This window comes from Taudactylus pleione, unplaced genomic scaffold (genome assembly GCF_031769625.1).
Source record: "Taudactylus pleione unplaced genomic scaffold, aTauple2 ptg001594l, whole genome shotgun sequence".
Taxonomy (NCBI): Eukaryota; Metazoa; Chordata; class Amphibia; order Anura; family Myobatrachidae; genus Taudactylus; species Taudactylus pleione.
The window spans coordinates 760,276-775,717 of record NW_028285991.1 but is presented as its reverse complement, the minus strand read 5'-3'; the positions used below and the strand labels follow the sequence as shown (position 1 = coordinate 775,717).

At 40.2% G+C, this 15,442-nt stretch overlaps 1 protein-coding gene across 1 annotated transcript in view; it reads left to right on the top strand.

Moving 5' to 3' along the window:
- Nucleotides 1-15,043, top strand: part of LOC148442249 (fibronectin type III domain-containing protein 7-like) — a 31,167-nt gene extending 16,124 nt beyond the window's left edge. The window contains exons 8-14 of the mRNA XM_088464119.1: nucleotides 1,853-2,110; nucleotides 4,626-4,880; nucleotides 5,093-5,347; nucleotides 5,919-6,179; nucleotides 7,266-7,295; nucleotides 14,079-14,133; nucleotides 14,796-15,043. Of these exons, the coding sequence (XP_088320245.1) occupies nucleotides 1,853-2,110; nucleotides 4,626-4,880; nucleotides 5,093-5,347; nucleotides 5,919-6,179; nucleotides 7,266-7,295; nucleotides 14,079-14,110 (1,091 nt within the window). The 3' untranslated portion in view covers nucleotides 14,111-14,133; nucleotides 14,796-15,043. The remainder of the gene's footprint in view (nucleotides 1-1,852; nucleotides 2,111-4,625; nucleotides 4,881-5,092; nucleotides 5,348-5,918; nucleotides 6,180-7,265; nucleotides 7,296-14,078; nucleotides 14,134-14,795) is intronic.
- The last annotated feature ends 399 nt before the right edge of the window (nucleotides 15,044-15,442 follow it).

Sequence of the window (15,442 nt, the reverse complement as noted above, 5' to 3'; positions counted from 1 at the left end):
GCCATGAACACATTCCCCAGACCATAACACTGCCACCACCAGCTTGTGTTCTTCCAGCAATGGTTGCAGGGTGTTTGTTCTCCGATGTTTCTCGGCTGACATGCCAGCGTCCATCTGCAGAAAACGTGACTCATCGGAGAAGGCAACCCTTCACCAATCAGCAGTGGTCCAACTCCGATACAGGCATGAAAATTTAAGCCTTTTCTGCTGATGCACCTTCGTTGGCATAGGTGCAGTGACCATCCGCTTGTTTCGGAGCCCCATATGCAGCAGGGTTCGCTGAACTGTTATTTTAGACACACGTCTGGTGGCCCCAGGTTCATTTTGATGGTGAGCTGCTCCACTGTAGCGTGTCAGTAGGCCCTCACGCACCTTCATAGCCGACAGTCACCTCTCACATCAATGGCATGTGGTGTTCCGCAATTTCCACGTCAGTTATTTGGAATGGTGCCATTTGTCCAGTCACAATACACCTTCACCACAGCAGCACACAAACAGCTTACAAACTGCACTGTTTCAGAAATACTGCCACCCTTGGCCCGAAAGCCAATAATCATCCCTTTCTGCAACTCAGAAAAATGGCCCCTTTTACCCATGACAGCAACGAGTGATATCTTTGCAGATGGCCTATCACACTCCTTATATACCCACCAAGCCAGCGCACTGCATGTGACGTACTTCATGGGCTACACGCTGTCGACATCAAATGGTCATAATAATGTGACTCAACTGTGTATATCCTCAGATACTGTAAATCTTAGTTTGTAGACACTACAGTATATACATTTTCCACCTTACATTTGTTGGAAAGGCTCTTTTTTACAAGCATGGTGAAATGCGTAGTTAAACCATTACTTCCTATTTCAGGAAAATTATCTTTTATATCCAGTTTGGGAAATATTTACTTACAGGAAAAGCAGTACATTTATAAAGAAAAATAATATACTGTAACAAGATCTCTTATTAGTATTTTCTTTTATTATGTCATTACAATATTTTTGTATGTTAATAATAATTATTATTATTATTTTAATTTAAACAACTACTGTCGTTTTATTGTGGTTGGGAATGATCTCTGGGATTGGTAATATGATATTAAGGGGGAGGTTTATCAAAGAGGAGATATTGCCAATAGCATCTAATCAGATTATAGTTAGCATTTTACAGAATGCATTAGATAAATGATAGTAAGAATCTGATTGGTTGCTATGAGCACGAATTCCACTTTAGAAGGTTTGATAAGTCTCCCCCTAAGAGTGACAGATTTGAAACCTCCATTTTGTTTTTGTCAGTTTTGTCAAGATTCTATAATTGAAAACTATACGTGAGTGAAAGTGGACTGGCCAAGGGCAGGTGCCTGCTGTAGATTCTCAATATATATATTGCTGATTGCCAGAGCCGTAACTAGACTTTTTGGTGCCCCGTGCCAGAAAGAGCATTGGTGCCCCCCTCATTTTTTAAAGGGACATAATGCACCCAAAAAAGGGCCATGGCTTCATGGGGAAGGGCCAGGGAAGAGATAGGAGAGGCCAGGAGATGCTGGGGATGAAATAAGAGGAAGCTACAAGCAAGAATGATAATAAACAGAAATTTGACAGGCCCAAACAGCACCCCCTGACCTGTGGTGCCCTGTGTAATGGCACCGGCCGTACTACCCTAGCTACGGCCCTGCTGATTGCATAATATGCACAAGGTTACATACTGTATTATTGCTGTAGATTATCAATATTCATTGCTGATTGCATGATCTGTTTCTCCCACAACTGTATTGTGCTCTCTGGTATGGCGCTCCAGTGCTAATAAAAAATGAGTAGTATATTGTTTCTGAAAATGACATGTCATTGTTTTACAGCACCGTGTTGCCCCAGTGATTTCAACCCGGCCTATGTATCGAGTGATACGCTAGAGATTGTCTGGTCTGCTGTGCGAGGTGCGGAAATGTATGAGACAAAGGCTGATGATGGGACTAACATAATCCTCTGCAATGACACAGCCACAGTATGTGCTCTTTCTGGCCTCCAGTGTAACACACAATACAATGTAACCGTGTTTTCATATAGTGAAAACCGGGGCAGCAACACCTCATGTGCTTCAAAGTACATGAAAACAGGTATGTATACATTGAATGTTATATTTATCGTTCACCTCCAAATTTTGTATATTTAAATGATACCTGGGGGAAATGTATCAAACATTGGAGAGAAATAAAGTGGAGAAATATAAAGTACCAACCAATCAGCTTCTTTAATTTTTCAAACACAGCCTGTAAAATAGCAGTTTAAAGCTGATTGGTTGGCACTTTATCTCTCTCCAAACTTTGATAACATCTCCCCACCTGTTTGTAATACTATAATTTCCTCGAAATACACATGTGAGTCAATTTCTTATATGTAATGCTGTGATAAGCTGGACACATATGGGACATTCTGCTGGGGACAGATCTCTTCTAATCTATGGCCTGTAAGTGTGGACTTACCCTCTGACAGATAGGAGTCATCATGGGTAATCTCACATTTTAATAATATCAACATGGGTGATAATGATGCATATGTGGATTATAGGACATCACCGTTGGTTTCAGTACACAAGCGCTGAGCTGTTGTTACAAATGAAAGGAATCAATGGGAGAATAACCAATTTCTTCCTGAAAAAGTCTGAATAAATGTAGTCTGCATTGTTGACAGATGTAATTTTGATTAAGGCATAATTGTGTTTCACAATGCACACCATGCTTATACAGATAAGGGACAACAGGGACACAATTTAAGACACAAGAATCATTAGGTTACGCCTCATTCTAACATACAGAGCATAATACAGAGTGAGTATTATGCTTGGTAGTGAAATGGACACAAGAGTACAGTCAAGGCATGCTTGCACAATTGCAAATACTTGCAGACCAGGACACAGACACATCCATGCTGAAGACATCTGTATAATTTGCAGGTAGTCTCATCTGGGCTTTCTCTGTTGCTCAGGCATACATTATGCTTTCCTGGATGTGTTTAGGCAAATGTTTCTTTCATCCCTCTTATATGAGAATGGGAGTTATCGGCGGCGTAGCTTTGCTAAGTAATGCACTGTGCCGCCCACTAAGCATATGACGTCATGATGTCACGTAGAGGGAGTGGTACCGGGAAGTGCAGCACTGCCTGGAATATCTTGAGGATGCTCCGAGCAGCTGCACAGACTGCAGGGTGCCTGCCTGGAGCATCCAAAGTACACTCCGGGCGTAACTGCAGCAGTGATACTGGCTGCAGGGTGCTAATTCAGGCACACTACTAGCAGAAGTAAGGGCTGTGGAGCAGCGACAGTGCCAACCCCAGGCCCCTGCACTCTGTGTGTTGGCACTAGTATCACATCCCTAATTACAACCCTGGTTGTTATTGATTAATTAGAAAAGTATTTTACGTTTTATATAGCTGTAAATCTGGATATATGTGCATGTGACGTATGTCTGGTGTAAACCAGGCACAGATGCTGCTGTTGCTAACACACATGCATCTTGCAATAGCCGCGGTTTGTGCACATATGTAACCAATCTGCAGGGGTGTATCTACCCATTGGCCAGGATGGCACTTGCCAGGGGCGCTGGCGAAGGGGGGGGCGCCATCCGGGGGTGACAGGGGGTAGAATCAAGACAGAACTGCAGTCCTGGGTACGCCCCTGTGGCTCGACGGCTCCTCAGTGCAGCCGCAGTGATGAGGCGCACATGACGTCATGACATAACGTGCGCCTTGTTAAAAAAATAAAGCTTTTTTTTTTACAAGGCTCGCATAAAGTCATGACGTCATGTGCGCCTCATCGCTGCAGCTGCTGCTGCACTGATGAGCCACCGAGCCACAGGCTGAAGTTGGTAAGTATTTGTGGGCTGTGGGGGGGCTAGTGGCTGGATGGTGGGGGCCAGGGACTGGATGCAGGTGCCAGGGACTGGAACAAGGGGCTGGATCCGGGGGACCAAGGACTGGAGCCCCGCATTGGCTGGGGAGACTGGAGGGGGGTGACTGGAGAGACAGAAGTGGGATGGTGGGGCTAGGGAGACAGGAGAGGGATGGCTGGGGAGACAAAAAGGGGTCTGCCTGAAGAAACAAAAAGGGGTGCTGGCTAATAAAACATGGGGGTTGGCTGGGGATACAGAAGGAGGGTTGGTTGTAGAGACGTAATAAATGCAGACAAATTATTCAGAATATATGGGGGGGAGGGGGGCGCCAGTTCATTACTTTGCCAGGGGCGCTCGGAGCCATAGATACACCCCTACCAATCTGTAAAAGCTATAAATGTTATACATTCTATTCCATATACTGTATAAAAGTTGTCTTCCTAATGAATTATGCTTGTTTGTTTATGGACTGACAGGCATGCATTAAAGGCATTTGATACCTAAAACTATAATGTTGATATCTACAGCTTATGACATACATATACAGCATTTACTTGATGTCCACAATTGTGTTTATTCCCAGTAAGTTAAAGTATTTGCTGATACTATTTGAAAATGTATTTATGACTGATTATTTTCTCATTTCTACACCACAATTTGTTCATTAAATGTCCCTGCTTCATTAAACAGTGACTGTTTTGTACTCCAGAACTAGTCTCTTATTATGTAAGCTGTCTGCTTTCAGCTCCCTGTAGCCCAGTAATCAGAAATATCACAATGATGGATATAAGCAGCTTCATGGTCAGTTGGCAGTCCAGTAATTACCATGCAGTGTACACTGTGACTGCAAGAGGAGAGCACGGATTGCTGGACTGCACCAGCTCAGGCACCTCCTGTATACTTGAGAACCTGCCTTGTGGATCAATGTACATGGTCCATGTGGTGGCATCTACTAATGAAGGAACCAGCCTGCCCAGCTACAGCATGCCCTTGGAAACAGGTAACTAAAGAATCCACGCTGACATTCTGTTTGCCACTACAAATGCATGTTATACAGAGAATGCAATGTACTTTTAATATCTAATGGCTGTTAATTATTTTCAAGATAAAATATAAACAATAAAGAATAGATTGCACAATGTGTAATCATTGACATATGAAATAGGTATGTTTTGAAAATGTTGTGTAATTAAATATATTTTCTTGTTACAGCTCCTTGCTGTCCAACAAATCTAAGTGTGGTCCAAGTCACTCAGTCAGTGACAAATGTAAGTTGGTCCTCTGCCACAGGAGCCCTGACATATAACACAATGCTGGAATCACCGAAGGGAGAGGCTAAATGCCACACCATGGAGGACCATTGCTTGCTGGGATGTATCACCTGTGGGACAAGTTACTCTGTGTCCCTGGAAGCAGTCAGTGAAACTGGCCTTATGTCACAGTGCACTTATCATGGTTACTCATCCAGTAAGTCGGTCATTTTGTCTATTCCAAAACACCAGTGGTGTCCGCTAGTTGTCTGCTTGTGATTATTCATAATAAAAGAGATACATTTGTAAAACAAAAAGTTTGTTAGTGTAATCTACAATTGAACATTTCAAAGGGATAAAATTGTAATATAAATCCACTGACAATGATTCAGTCAGAGCACCCACATAAGCCCAGTGCCCATCACAACTTGTGTTGCACAAATACATTTAAGTGCAATTTTAAATCATGCTTTTAGGGGCATATGTATCAAAGCTTGATGTGAGATAAAATTGTGAAATATATATCACCAACCAATCAGCTTCTAATTTACATTGTGCAAGCTGTGTTTAAGAAATTATAGTTTGGAGCTGATTGGTTGGTGATATGTATTTCACAATTTTATCTCACATCAAGCTTTGATACATATGTCCCTAGTGTGCTAACGCTTTACTAGACTTCTTTATATTTTTTGTGAATGTGAAATATGCAAAAAATCCAAACCTCCAATGTATCAAATTATTCAGCATGATATATAAGAGCAGTAATGTAGTATATTAATATCCCACAGGTGCGTGCTGTCCATCTGGAGTGAAGCTATACAGGCTATCTAACAGTGGCATCCGTGTCACTTGGCGGGCATCATCTGGACATGACAACTACACCGTCAACATCTATGGATCCAAAGGAAACTTTACGTGTAATCCAAACACCATCTCCAGTTACTGTGATGTCACTGAGATTCCATGTGGAGATGTGTATACCGTCGTGGTTTCTCCTGTCAGTGGTGGAGACACCCAAATCTCATTCTGCCCCAAAAGAATATATTCTGGTAGGAATTTATTTTTTTTATTTGAACTCAGTTCTTACTGGAAGCAGTGGCTTAAATAGAGGGTGGCTAGACTGGCAAATTTGCAGGAGCCCACAAGGTGAAGGAGGCCCTCTGCAGCGCACCCTGCAGACTCTAATGTTGCTCCAAGTGTCCTAAGGATACTTGTGGTGCAGTGGTGATCCAGAGTCAGCATCCCCCAATCTCACCTGGGAGCACTCACCAGACGCCCATAACACACAACTGCAGCTGCGAGTGGCCGGAATACACCAGTGTGTGCTGCCGCTGGGAACTTACGGGGACACGCAGTGAGCACAGAGAGGGATGATTGGTCAGCCGCCGTATGCTGGGCTGAGTGAGGAGGAGATGAGCCCGTGCATGTAGGAAAGTTCAAGACAAATAGGTGATTACTAGCAGGAGGGGGTTATTATACCTGCAGGTGCTGCTGGGTATGAAGGGACATATTAGTGATTGGGGTTGACATTGACCCTTAATATTGACTGTCTTGACCTTTATTGTTGATGCTCACAATTAACTTCCCTGTTTCAGTATTACCATCTCCTCATGTAGGTGCCTAGTATAATCGCAAACATTTTTGAAGTACTGTGATAATGTCCTTGAAAAAATATCCAAGTGGTAGTGAGAAACGTAAAAGGAAACAAGAGGAGGAAGAAAAACGCATTAAACTCCCAAAAACATGTAGACCTAAGGCTTTATAGAAATCAAATAGGAGGCCCACTGTGAGAGTTTGCCAGGGGCCTCCAATACTCTAGTTACACCCTGACTGGAAGCAGTCTCACTCACAAGGAAGCACTTGTTTAATATCTACAGTACCAGTGCATTTTATCTTATCGTTTGGCAAGTATTACTAGACAAACAGATATATGACAATGCCTTTGTATCTGTCATGAAAAGTAATTCCCATGCCACTGTCATGTAAACACAATATAACTATTTACAATACCTGTGTAATATACAACAGTGATATAATAATTAAAGGCGTTTCAATGAGTATTCCATTTAACGTATAATACTCATTTTACTGTATAACAGATATTCATAGTTCTGACCTCTCTTATTTAATTGCAGTTACATGCTCAGGAAGCTCCCTTGGGATGGGTAAGACTTATTCAATTTCTGTCTATTTTTCTCATTCCACATTTATCTATCATATTATCTACTAAAAGTGTTCCTCGGAATTCAGTAGGGTTTCCAGGTCCAGGTGTTTCCCATGTGCCCCTTTTATGACACATCAGACACCCCCACATGCCCCCCATCTGTCTGTCCTGTTAGTTTGTATGTCCAATATTGTGCCGATAATCTCTATTGTGCAGGACAGGATATACAAACCAGTGTTGTGCTCTTTCCACCTCACCTATTTGATCTGTATCATGTTATATACCCCTTCCCCCAAAAAAACTGTATGTTCTGTGCCCTCCCCCCTCATCTGTCTGTCCTGTTAGTTTGTATGTCCAATATTGTGCCAATAATCTCTATTGTGCAGGACAGGATATACAAACCAGTGTTGTGCTCTTTCCACCTCACCTATTTGATCTGTATCATGTTATATACCCCTTCCCCCAAAAAAACTGTATGTTCTGTGCCCTCCCCCCTCATCTGTATGTCCTGTAGTGTTACCCTACATTTCTCTGTGCCCCCACATCCGCATCTGTATGTCCTGTAGTGTACACCCCCATTTCTCTGTACCCCACATCCCCATCTTTATGTTCTGTAGTGTGTATCCCCATTTCTCTGTGACCCACATCCCTATCTGTATGTTCTGAAGTGAACACTCCCATTTCTCTGTGCCCCATATCCTGATCTGTATGTCCTGTAGAGTACACCCCCATTGCTTTGTGCTCCCACATCCCCACCTGTATGTGCTGTAGTGTAAACCCCTAATTCTATGTGCCCCACATCCCTGTCTTTATGTTTTGTAGTGTACACCCCCATTTCTATGGGCCCCTTATCCCAATCTGTATGTCATGTAGTATGCATCCTCCATTTCTCTGTGCCCCCACATCCCCACCTGTATTTCCTGTTATGTACACCCTCATATCTCTGTGCCTCCACATCCCCATCTGTATGTACTGTTGTGGTACACCCCAATTTCTCTGTAGCCCATATCCCCATCTGTATATCCTGTAGTGTGCACCCCATTTCTCTGTGCCTCCACATCCCTACCTGTATGTCCTTTTTGAGTACACTCCCATATATCTGTGCCCCACATCCCCATCTGTATGTCCTGGTGTGCACACCCCCATTTCTCTGTGCCATCACATTCCCATCTGTAAGTCCTTTTGTGTACACTCACATTTCTCTGTGCCCCACACCCCCCATCTGTATGTCATGTTGTGTACACCCCATATCTCTGTGCCTCCACATCCCCATCTGTATGTCCTGTTGTGTACACCCCCATTCCTATGTGCCCCACATCCCCATATGTATGTCCTTTTGTGTGCACCCCCGTTTATCTGTGCCCCCACATCCCTACCCGTATGTCCTTTTGTGTGCACCCCCATTTCTCTGTACCCCCACATCCCCATATGTATGTCCTTTTGTGTACACTTCCATTTCTCTGTGCCCCACATCCCCATCTGTATTTCCTGTTATGTACACCCCCATATCTCTGTGCCTTCACATCCCCATCTATATGTACTGTTGTGGTACACCCAAATTTCTCTGTAGCCCATATCCCCATCTGTATATCCTGTAGTGTGCACCCCATTTCTCTGTGCCTCCACATCCCTACCTGTATGTCCTTTTTGAGTACACTCCCATATATCTGTGCCCCACATCCCCATCTGTATGTCCTGGTGTGCACACCCCCATTTCTCTGTGCCATCACATTCCCATCTGTAAGTCCTTTTGTGTACACTCACATTTCTCTGTGCCCCACACCCCCCATCTGTATGTCATGTTGTGTACACCCCATATCTCTGTGCCTCCACATCCCCATCTGTATGTCCTGTTGTGTACACCCCATATCTCTGTGCCTCCACATCCCCATCTGTATGTTGTGTTGTGTACACCCCCATTCCTATGTGCCCCACATCCCCATATGTATGTCCTGTAGTGTGCACCCCCGTTTATCTGTGCCCCCACATCCCTACCCGTATGTCCTGTTGTGTGCACCCCCATTTCTCTGTACCCCCACATCCTCATATGTATGTCCTTTTGTGTACACTTCCATTTCTCTGTGCCCCACATCCCCATCTGTATTTCCTGTTATGTACACCCCCATATCTCTGTGCCTTCACATCCCCATATGTATGTACTGTTGTGGTACACCCCAATTTCTCTGTAGCCCATATCCCCATCTGTATATCCTGTAGTGTACACCCCCATTCCTATGTGCCCCACATCCCCATATGTATGTCCTGTAGTGTACACCCCCATTTATCTGTGCCCCCACATCCCCACCTGTATGGCCTTTTGTGTGCACCCCCATATCTCTGTACCCCCACATCACCATATGTAAGTCCTTTTGTGTACACTTCCATTTCTTTGTGCCCCACATCCCCATCTGTATGTCCTGTTGTGTACACCCCCATATATCTGTGCCATCACATTCCCATCTGTATGTCCTGTTGTGTACACCCCCATATATCTGTGCCCCACATCCCCATCTGTATGTCCTGTTGTGTACACTCCCATTTCTCTGTGCCCCCACATCGCCATCTGTATGTCATGCACTGAGCTGGCTCTCCCCATCTGCATGCTTTGTATTGTCTGCTCTCCCCCAACACAGTCTCGGTACTGTGCTCTCAACATCAATCCCACACACACACATGAGGTATGTTAGCATACCTCATGCACGCCATCCTCCAGTCCTGTCTGACTTGTAAGCATGTTCATACATGTCAGACTATATAAATAATTAGTTTCAAGCTGCCAATCATCCTTAGATGTGGAAAGAATTCAGTACACGCTGCATGGTGCTTGTTCTATGCAATACACCATGGTGGCAACAATAGGTGATGTCAGAGTACAATGGGCCTCATTAATATGTGGATAGTGTTGCACAGCCGCAAGGAAGCATCGATAGGAAGCAGACGCCTCCTGACAGGAATTGCGATTCAAGTGCAGTGTCTGTAGATGCTGCATCAGATGACCATTGCGACCATCAGTCACAATGACAACAGTACCAGCCAGTCTGAGTAAGCTCCATCTTACTAAGGCTGGCAGCTTGCGATGCCAGGAAATCTGCGTCCACCGACGCAGACCCTGGCCTTGGCACTCCCGGAAAATGAGGCAACATGCCCAGGCACGCCCCCACTCTGCACCCCAAACGCTCCAGCATGTCAATCATCCTACGGCTAAGGGGATCTGTGAACGAAATTGCAGGACATGTTCTGCACATGCGCATACCCCAAACAATTAGATTAGTACGTAAACCATCGGGTTCAAGTTCTAATCTGAATCAGGCCCTATGTGCGGACAATTAAAAGACAACAAATGTCTATTGCTACCAAATATATTTTTATCACAGTATACTCCAACTGCAGAAATAATGCGACACTAAAGGCACTTTATTAATTCATAAAATGATGTCTAACTGTTTTACAGTACTGCCATAAAATATATATAATGCTGCATACCTGAGTTCTGAATTTCCCCTGTGTCTGCTCTGGTCAGAGGAAGACAGCTTCCAGAAAATATCTCCTCATTAATTTACCATGTAGACATCAACTGACACACAACATACATACATTTCATGCATTTTGATTCAATAAGTGCTAATGAGGGACACATATTATGCCCATATATATATATATATATATATATATAAACATGCATATATTATATATATATATATATATATATATATGTATATGTATATATATATATATATATATATATATATATATGGGGATGGGAGATATGCACGCGTCACCTGGATCTATTTAAACAATAAAGTTTTAAATATCTCTATGCACTTTCCCATCAGGTTATGTGTGTCAGCTAAGTCAAGAGGTTAAATAGCAATGGTGGTCTGCTATTGCAATAGAAATGGTTTATAATGGACTTGATGTGCAGTGACAAAAATGTGCTTAAATAAATAAATAAGTTAAGTAATTGTGCTTTAATCCGTGTTTGTAAGAGAACCTATGTATAAAAGTATTTAATATTCCACTTACAACTTTATTAAATTGTATCTGTTGATAATTATGTATTTTTATAAATAAATTGTGCAAATAAATGCAATAAAGTGTCAGTGAAACCATGCAAAATAATTTTTTTGTGTAAAACTGTAAACATATATTATGATCACACGTTATATACCACTGAAATCCATCCCATACACACTAAAAAAAGACTAAGTGACAATCCCTCAGCTTAGTCCCTCAAATACAAAAAATGCCAATGCCTAAATAAAATATCTATATTTATTTAACTATTAACATAAGATTATAATGGATAAATATATTTAAAAAGATTACAACAACACATATATAGCACGATTATACCAATGAGATGATTAAAAAATATATTTCATGGTAAAAATCAATCATGTAAGGTATAAAGAATAAATAAATGGCAAAGTGCTAGATGCTTATCTTGTTTAGAATGCTAAGGCAAGTTCATGCAGGGCAAGGGCATGGAGCCTCCAACGCATTTCGTCTGGTCCACAGAGTTCCTAAAGGGGAAAAATAATTTTGCACGGTTGCACTGACACTTTATTGCATTTGTTTGCACAATTTATTTATAAAAATACACAATTATCAACAGATAAAATTTCATAAAGTTGTAAGTGGAATATAAAATACTTTTTTACATAGGTTCTCTTACAAACACAGATTAAAGCACAATTATTTAACTTATTAATTTATTTATATACCACAACAAGACAATGGTGATGCGCTAATAAACAAATTAATATACTATATAAGTCCTGAAATGGCAGAAAAAAATTCTCAAGACACCACCTATATAATATTAATAATCTTTATAAAAATGTAATATAGCAAAAAGGAGAGGAGGGGGAGGAACAGGTGCACACTATAAGCACTAAGAATACAAATGATCAAAATATCTATAATAGACTGCAATAATTAACATGGTTTTAAATGTAAGGTTTCTTAGTACATGTTTGGCCAAAGATGTTTGCCCACCTACCACCTCACGGTGAACCTTATACAGGTGGGTCCCTAACATCTCTAATACTAACACACTAATTAATGTATCTAGGTCTTACCTATCATAGAGCCCATTAGAGGGCTCTTCACCTTGACGTGGTAGGTGGGCAAACATCTTTGGCCAAACATGTACTAAGAAACCTTACATTTAAAACCATGTTAATTATTGCAGTCTATTATAGATATTTTGATCATTTGTATTCTTAGTGCTTATAGTGTGCACCTGCTCCTCCCCCCCTCTCCTTTTTGCTGTAGAACTACTGGTCTCAGCATGGTAGCACCTATTATCATGTTTAATATTAGGATGTGCAGCCCAGCCCCTCCCATTTCCTGTGTGTGTGTATTTAAGGTACATTCTGAAGTTGAGACCCCCTTCTTTGGGCTAGCACTCTTCCTGCCTGCCACAAGTGATTTTAACTGGTATGGGTCCTTGCATTGCAGTACACACATCTAATGGGCTCTATGATAGGTAAGACCTAGATAAATTAATTAGTGTGTTAGTATTAGAGATGTTAGGGACCCACCTGTACAAGGTTCACCGTGACGTGGTAGGTGGGCAAACATCATTGGCCAAACATGTACTAAGAAATCTTACATTTAAAACCATGTTAATTATTGCAGTCTATTATAGATATTTTGATCATTTGTATTCTTAGTGCTTATAGTGTGCAACTGTTCCTCCCCCTCCTCTTCTTTTTGCTGTAGAACTACTGGTCTCAGCATGGTAGCACCTATTATCATGTTTAATATTAGGATGTGCAGCCCAGCCCCTCCCATAAAAATTGAATATGTCAGTACATATAATCACATTTACATTTATAAATAATCACATTGATTCAATATAGAAAGACTCAAATGCACTTCTAAGAATTGAAATAATCCTTTTAGCCTTTTTAGAGAAACATTTTTTTAAAAAGGTTTTTTTACTTATTATCCTGTGCTAATATCAATTGCATTGTATCATCTTTAATTTATATTTTGCATTGTCTATGTATTATTCATAAGGGACATTTGCAATATTTATAGCACCTTTGCACTTTACTGTACGCAATATTTGCACAGGGGACTGTACTGATTTGAGGGCATTGTCAGAGCCCATTGAACACGTGTAGGCTCATTACTCTATTTCATATCATTTATGTTATATGTTTTTTATCATAGTGAATAAATATTGTTGCATTTTTTAAATTTACCACGTTTTATAAGTTTTTACACAGCACTATTTTGCACTTATTATTTGCATTGTGGTATGTTTTCACTACATATGTACGCCAGTCTCTAAGACCTTATACACTTTTTCCATATTACTAAAGGTGCATACCCAATGCTCCATCACATTTGGCCCAGCTGACACCCTTTAGACGTAGGGAGTATGTACTTTTATTATTATATTTTCACGATTTGACTTGTAGTCTATATTTGATTCTATCAAAGTTGGCGGCATTACCCTACACATTACTATATATATATATATATATATATATATATATATATATATATATATAAATATACCAAATCTGATGGTGCGGCACTCAGGGCTTGTTGAACAAATAACTCAGACACGTGAAGATAATAATTTATTATCTTCATGTGTCTGAGTTATTTGTTCAACAAGCCCTGAGTGCCGCACCATCAGATTTGGTATAATTTTGCTTTGTGGTGGGACCGGGTTAAGTTATTCATTATTATATGAGTGCCGGACCGTTGTTGGCAATATACTGTATATATTGTATTATGGTAATTTAACCTTTTGTATTTACAGTGATCTACAGAGGAAAGAGAAGTGTCACATAAAATAATAACAGTGCTGTATGCAGGTAAAACAACCAAACTCATTGTAACAGCAACTACAGAGATGGAATTTACCACTATTCTAGCATAAGCATCAGTTCACTTGGCAGCCTTCTAATCCCTTACAGAAACTACCATAACAGTTTACATTCTAGACAAATGTTGCCACTAGAACTGTATTTAATCTGCCCATAGAATATATTTAATTTATTTACTCTTGCAGCATATTCCAATTATTTACCTACCTACCTTATGTAGTCTTTAGTAACCAAACAGTCCCAGCTACCCCTGTCTACCTTGTTATAAAAACTGCCATATACATTGATAATCTGTTTGTGTCCTTGGATTTAACTTTAATTCAATTGTTTGAACTTGTATAAAAACTTTTCAAACCTTACAATGTTTTATTTGTTCATTCTGTGCCTGTTACACCATCAGTTACATTAACATGCAAGAGATGTATCATTTTAAATACTTAAATATGTGTTTTATGTAAATAATTGCATGATAGCCTACAAAAACTCAGAAGGGCAAAATACACTTATTGAATAAATAAAGCAGTAGAAACAAGCCTATAATGTAAACTTAATATTTTACAGTTGAATTAATTTATTGTTAATCTATTTTTCCAATTATATTTTATAATTTGTAAAACTGAAAATAGAAATTTTTATGATTTCATCTACAGAATTCATCACAATAATTCAGGATTGGAATAACTGGTCAATGCAAAGCAAATATATGTACATAATTCACCAAGCAATACCCACATGATCAAGAACTGCCTGGTGTCAATTTTCTTAGACCTGGAGATATCATTAAAAACACAGATAATTTAAATGTGCTGTATGACATTGGTGATTGCTAAATGTTGAACATGTTTTTGGTCACATTCATAAAATGAAATATTCTACAAATTATTTGAACAATAACCTATTTCCCCAGTATCATATATATATATATATATATATATATAAATAAAAAATTTATTTATATATATATATATATATATATATATCTACATATATAAAGAAGTGCCTTGCTTAGTTACTGTGTTAAACATCTTCATACTTACATTCTTATTTACTCCTCTAGTCAGGGTAATCCTGATCACTGTACACTCTAAGCTAAAGTCAAGGAAAATATATTTTCATTAATCAAAAGCTCATTGTAATTGATGAAACATACTATTGCTTACTATATGTAGTATAATTTCACTAACAGGTAACATAATTTATAGTTAAAGAAAGCTTGCATTGTGTTCAGTAAGGTAATGTTATCAATGTATATTATATACATGTACTGTGTAATTATTTGGCCTACAATGGTGTCATG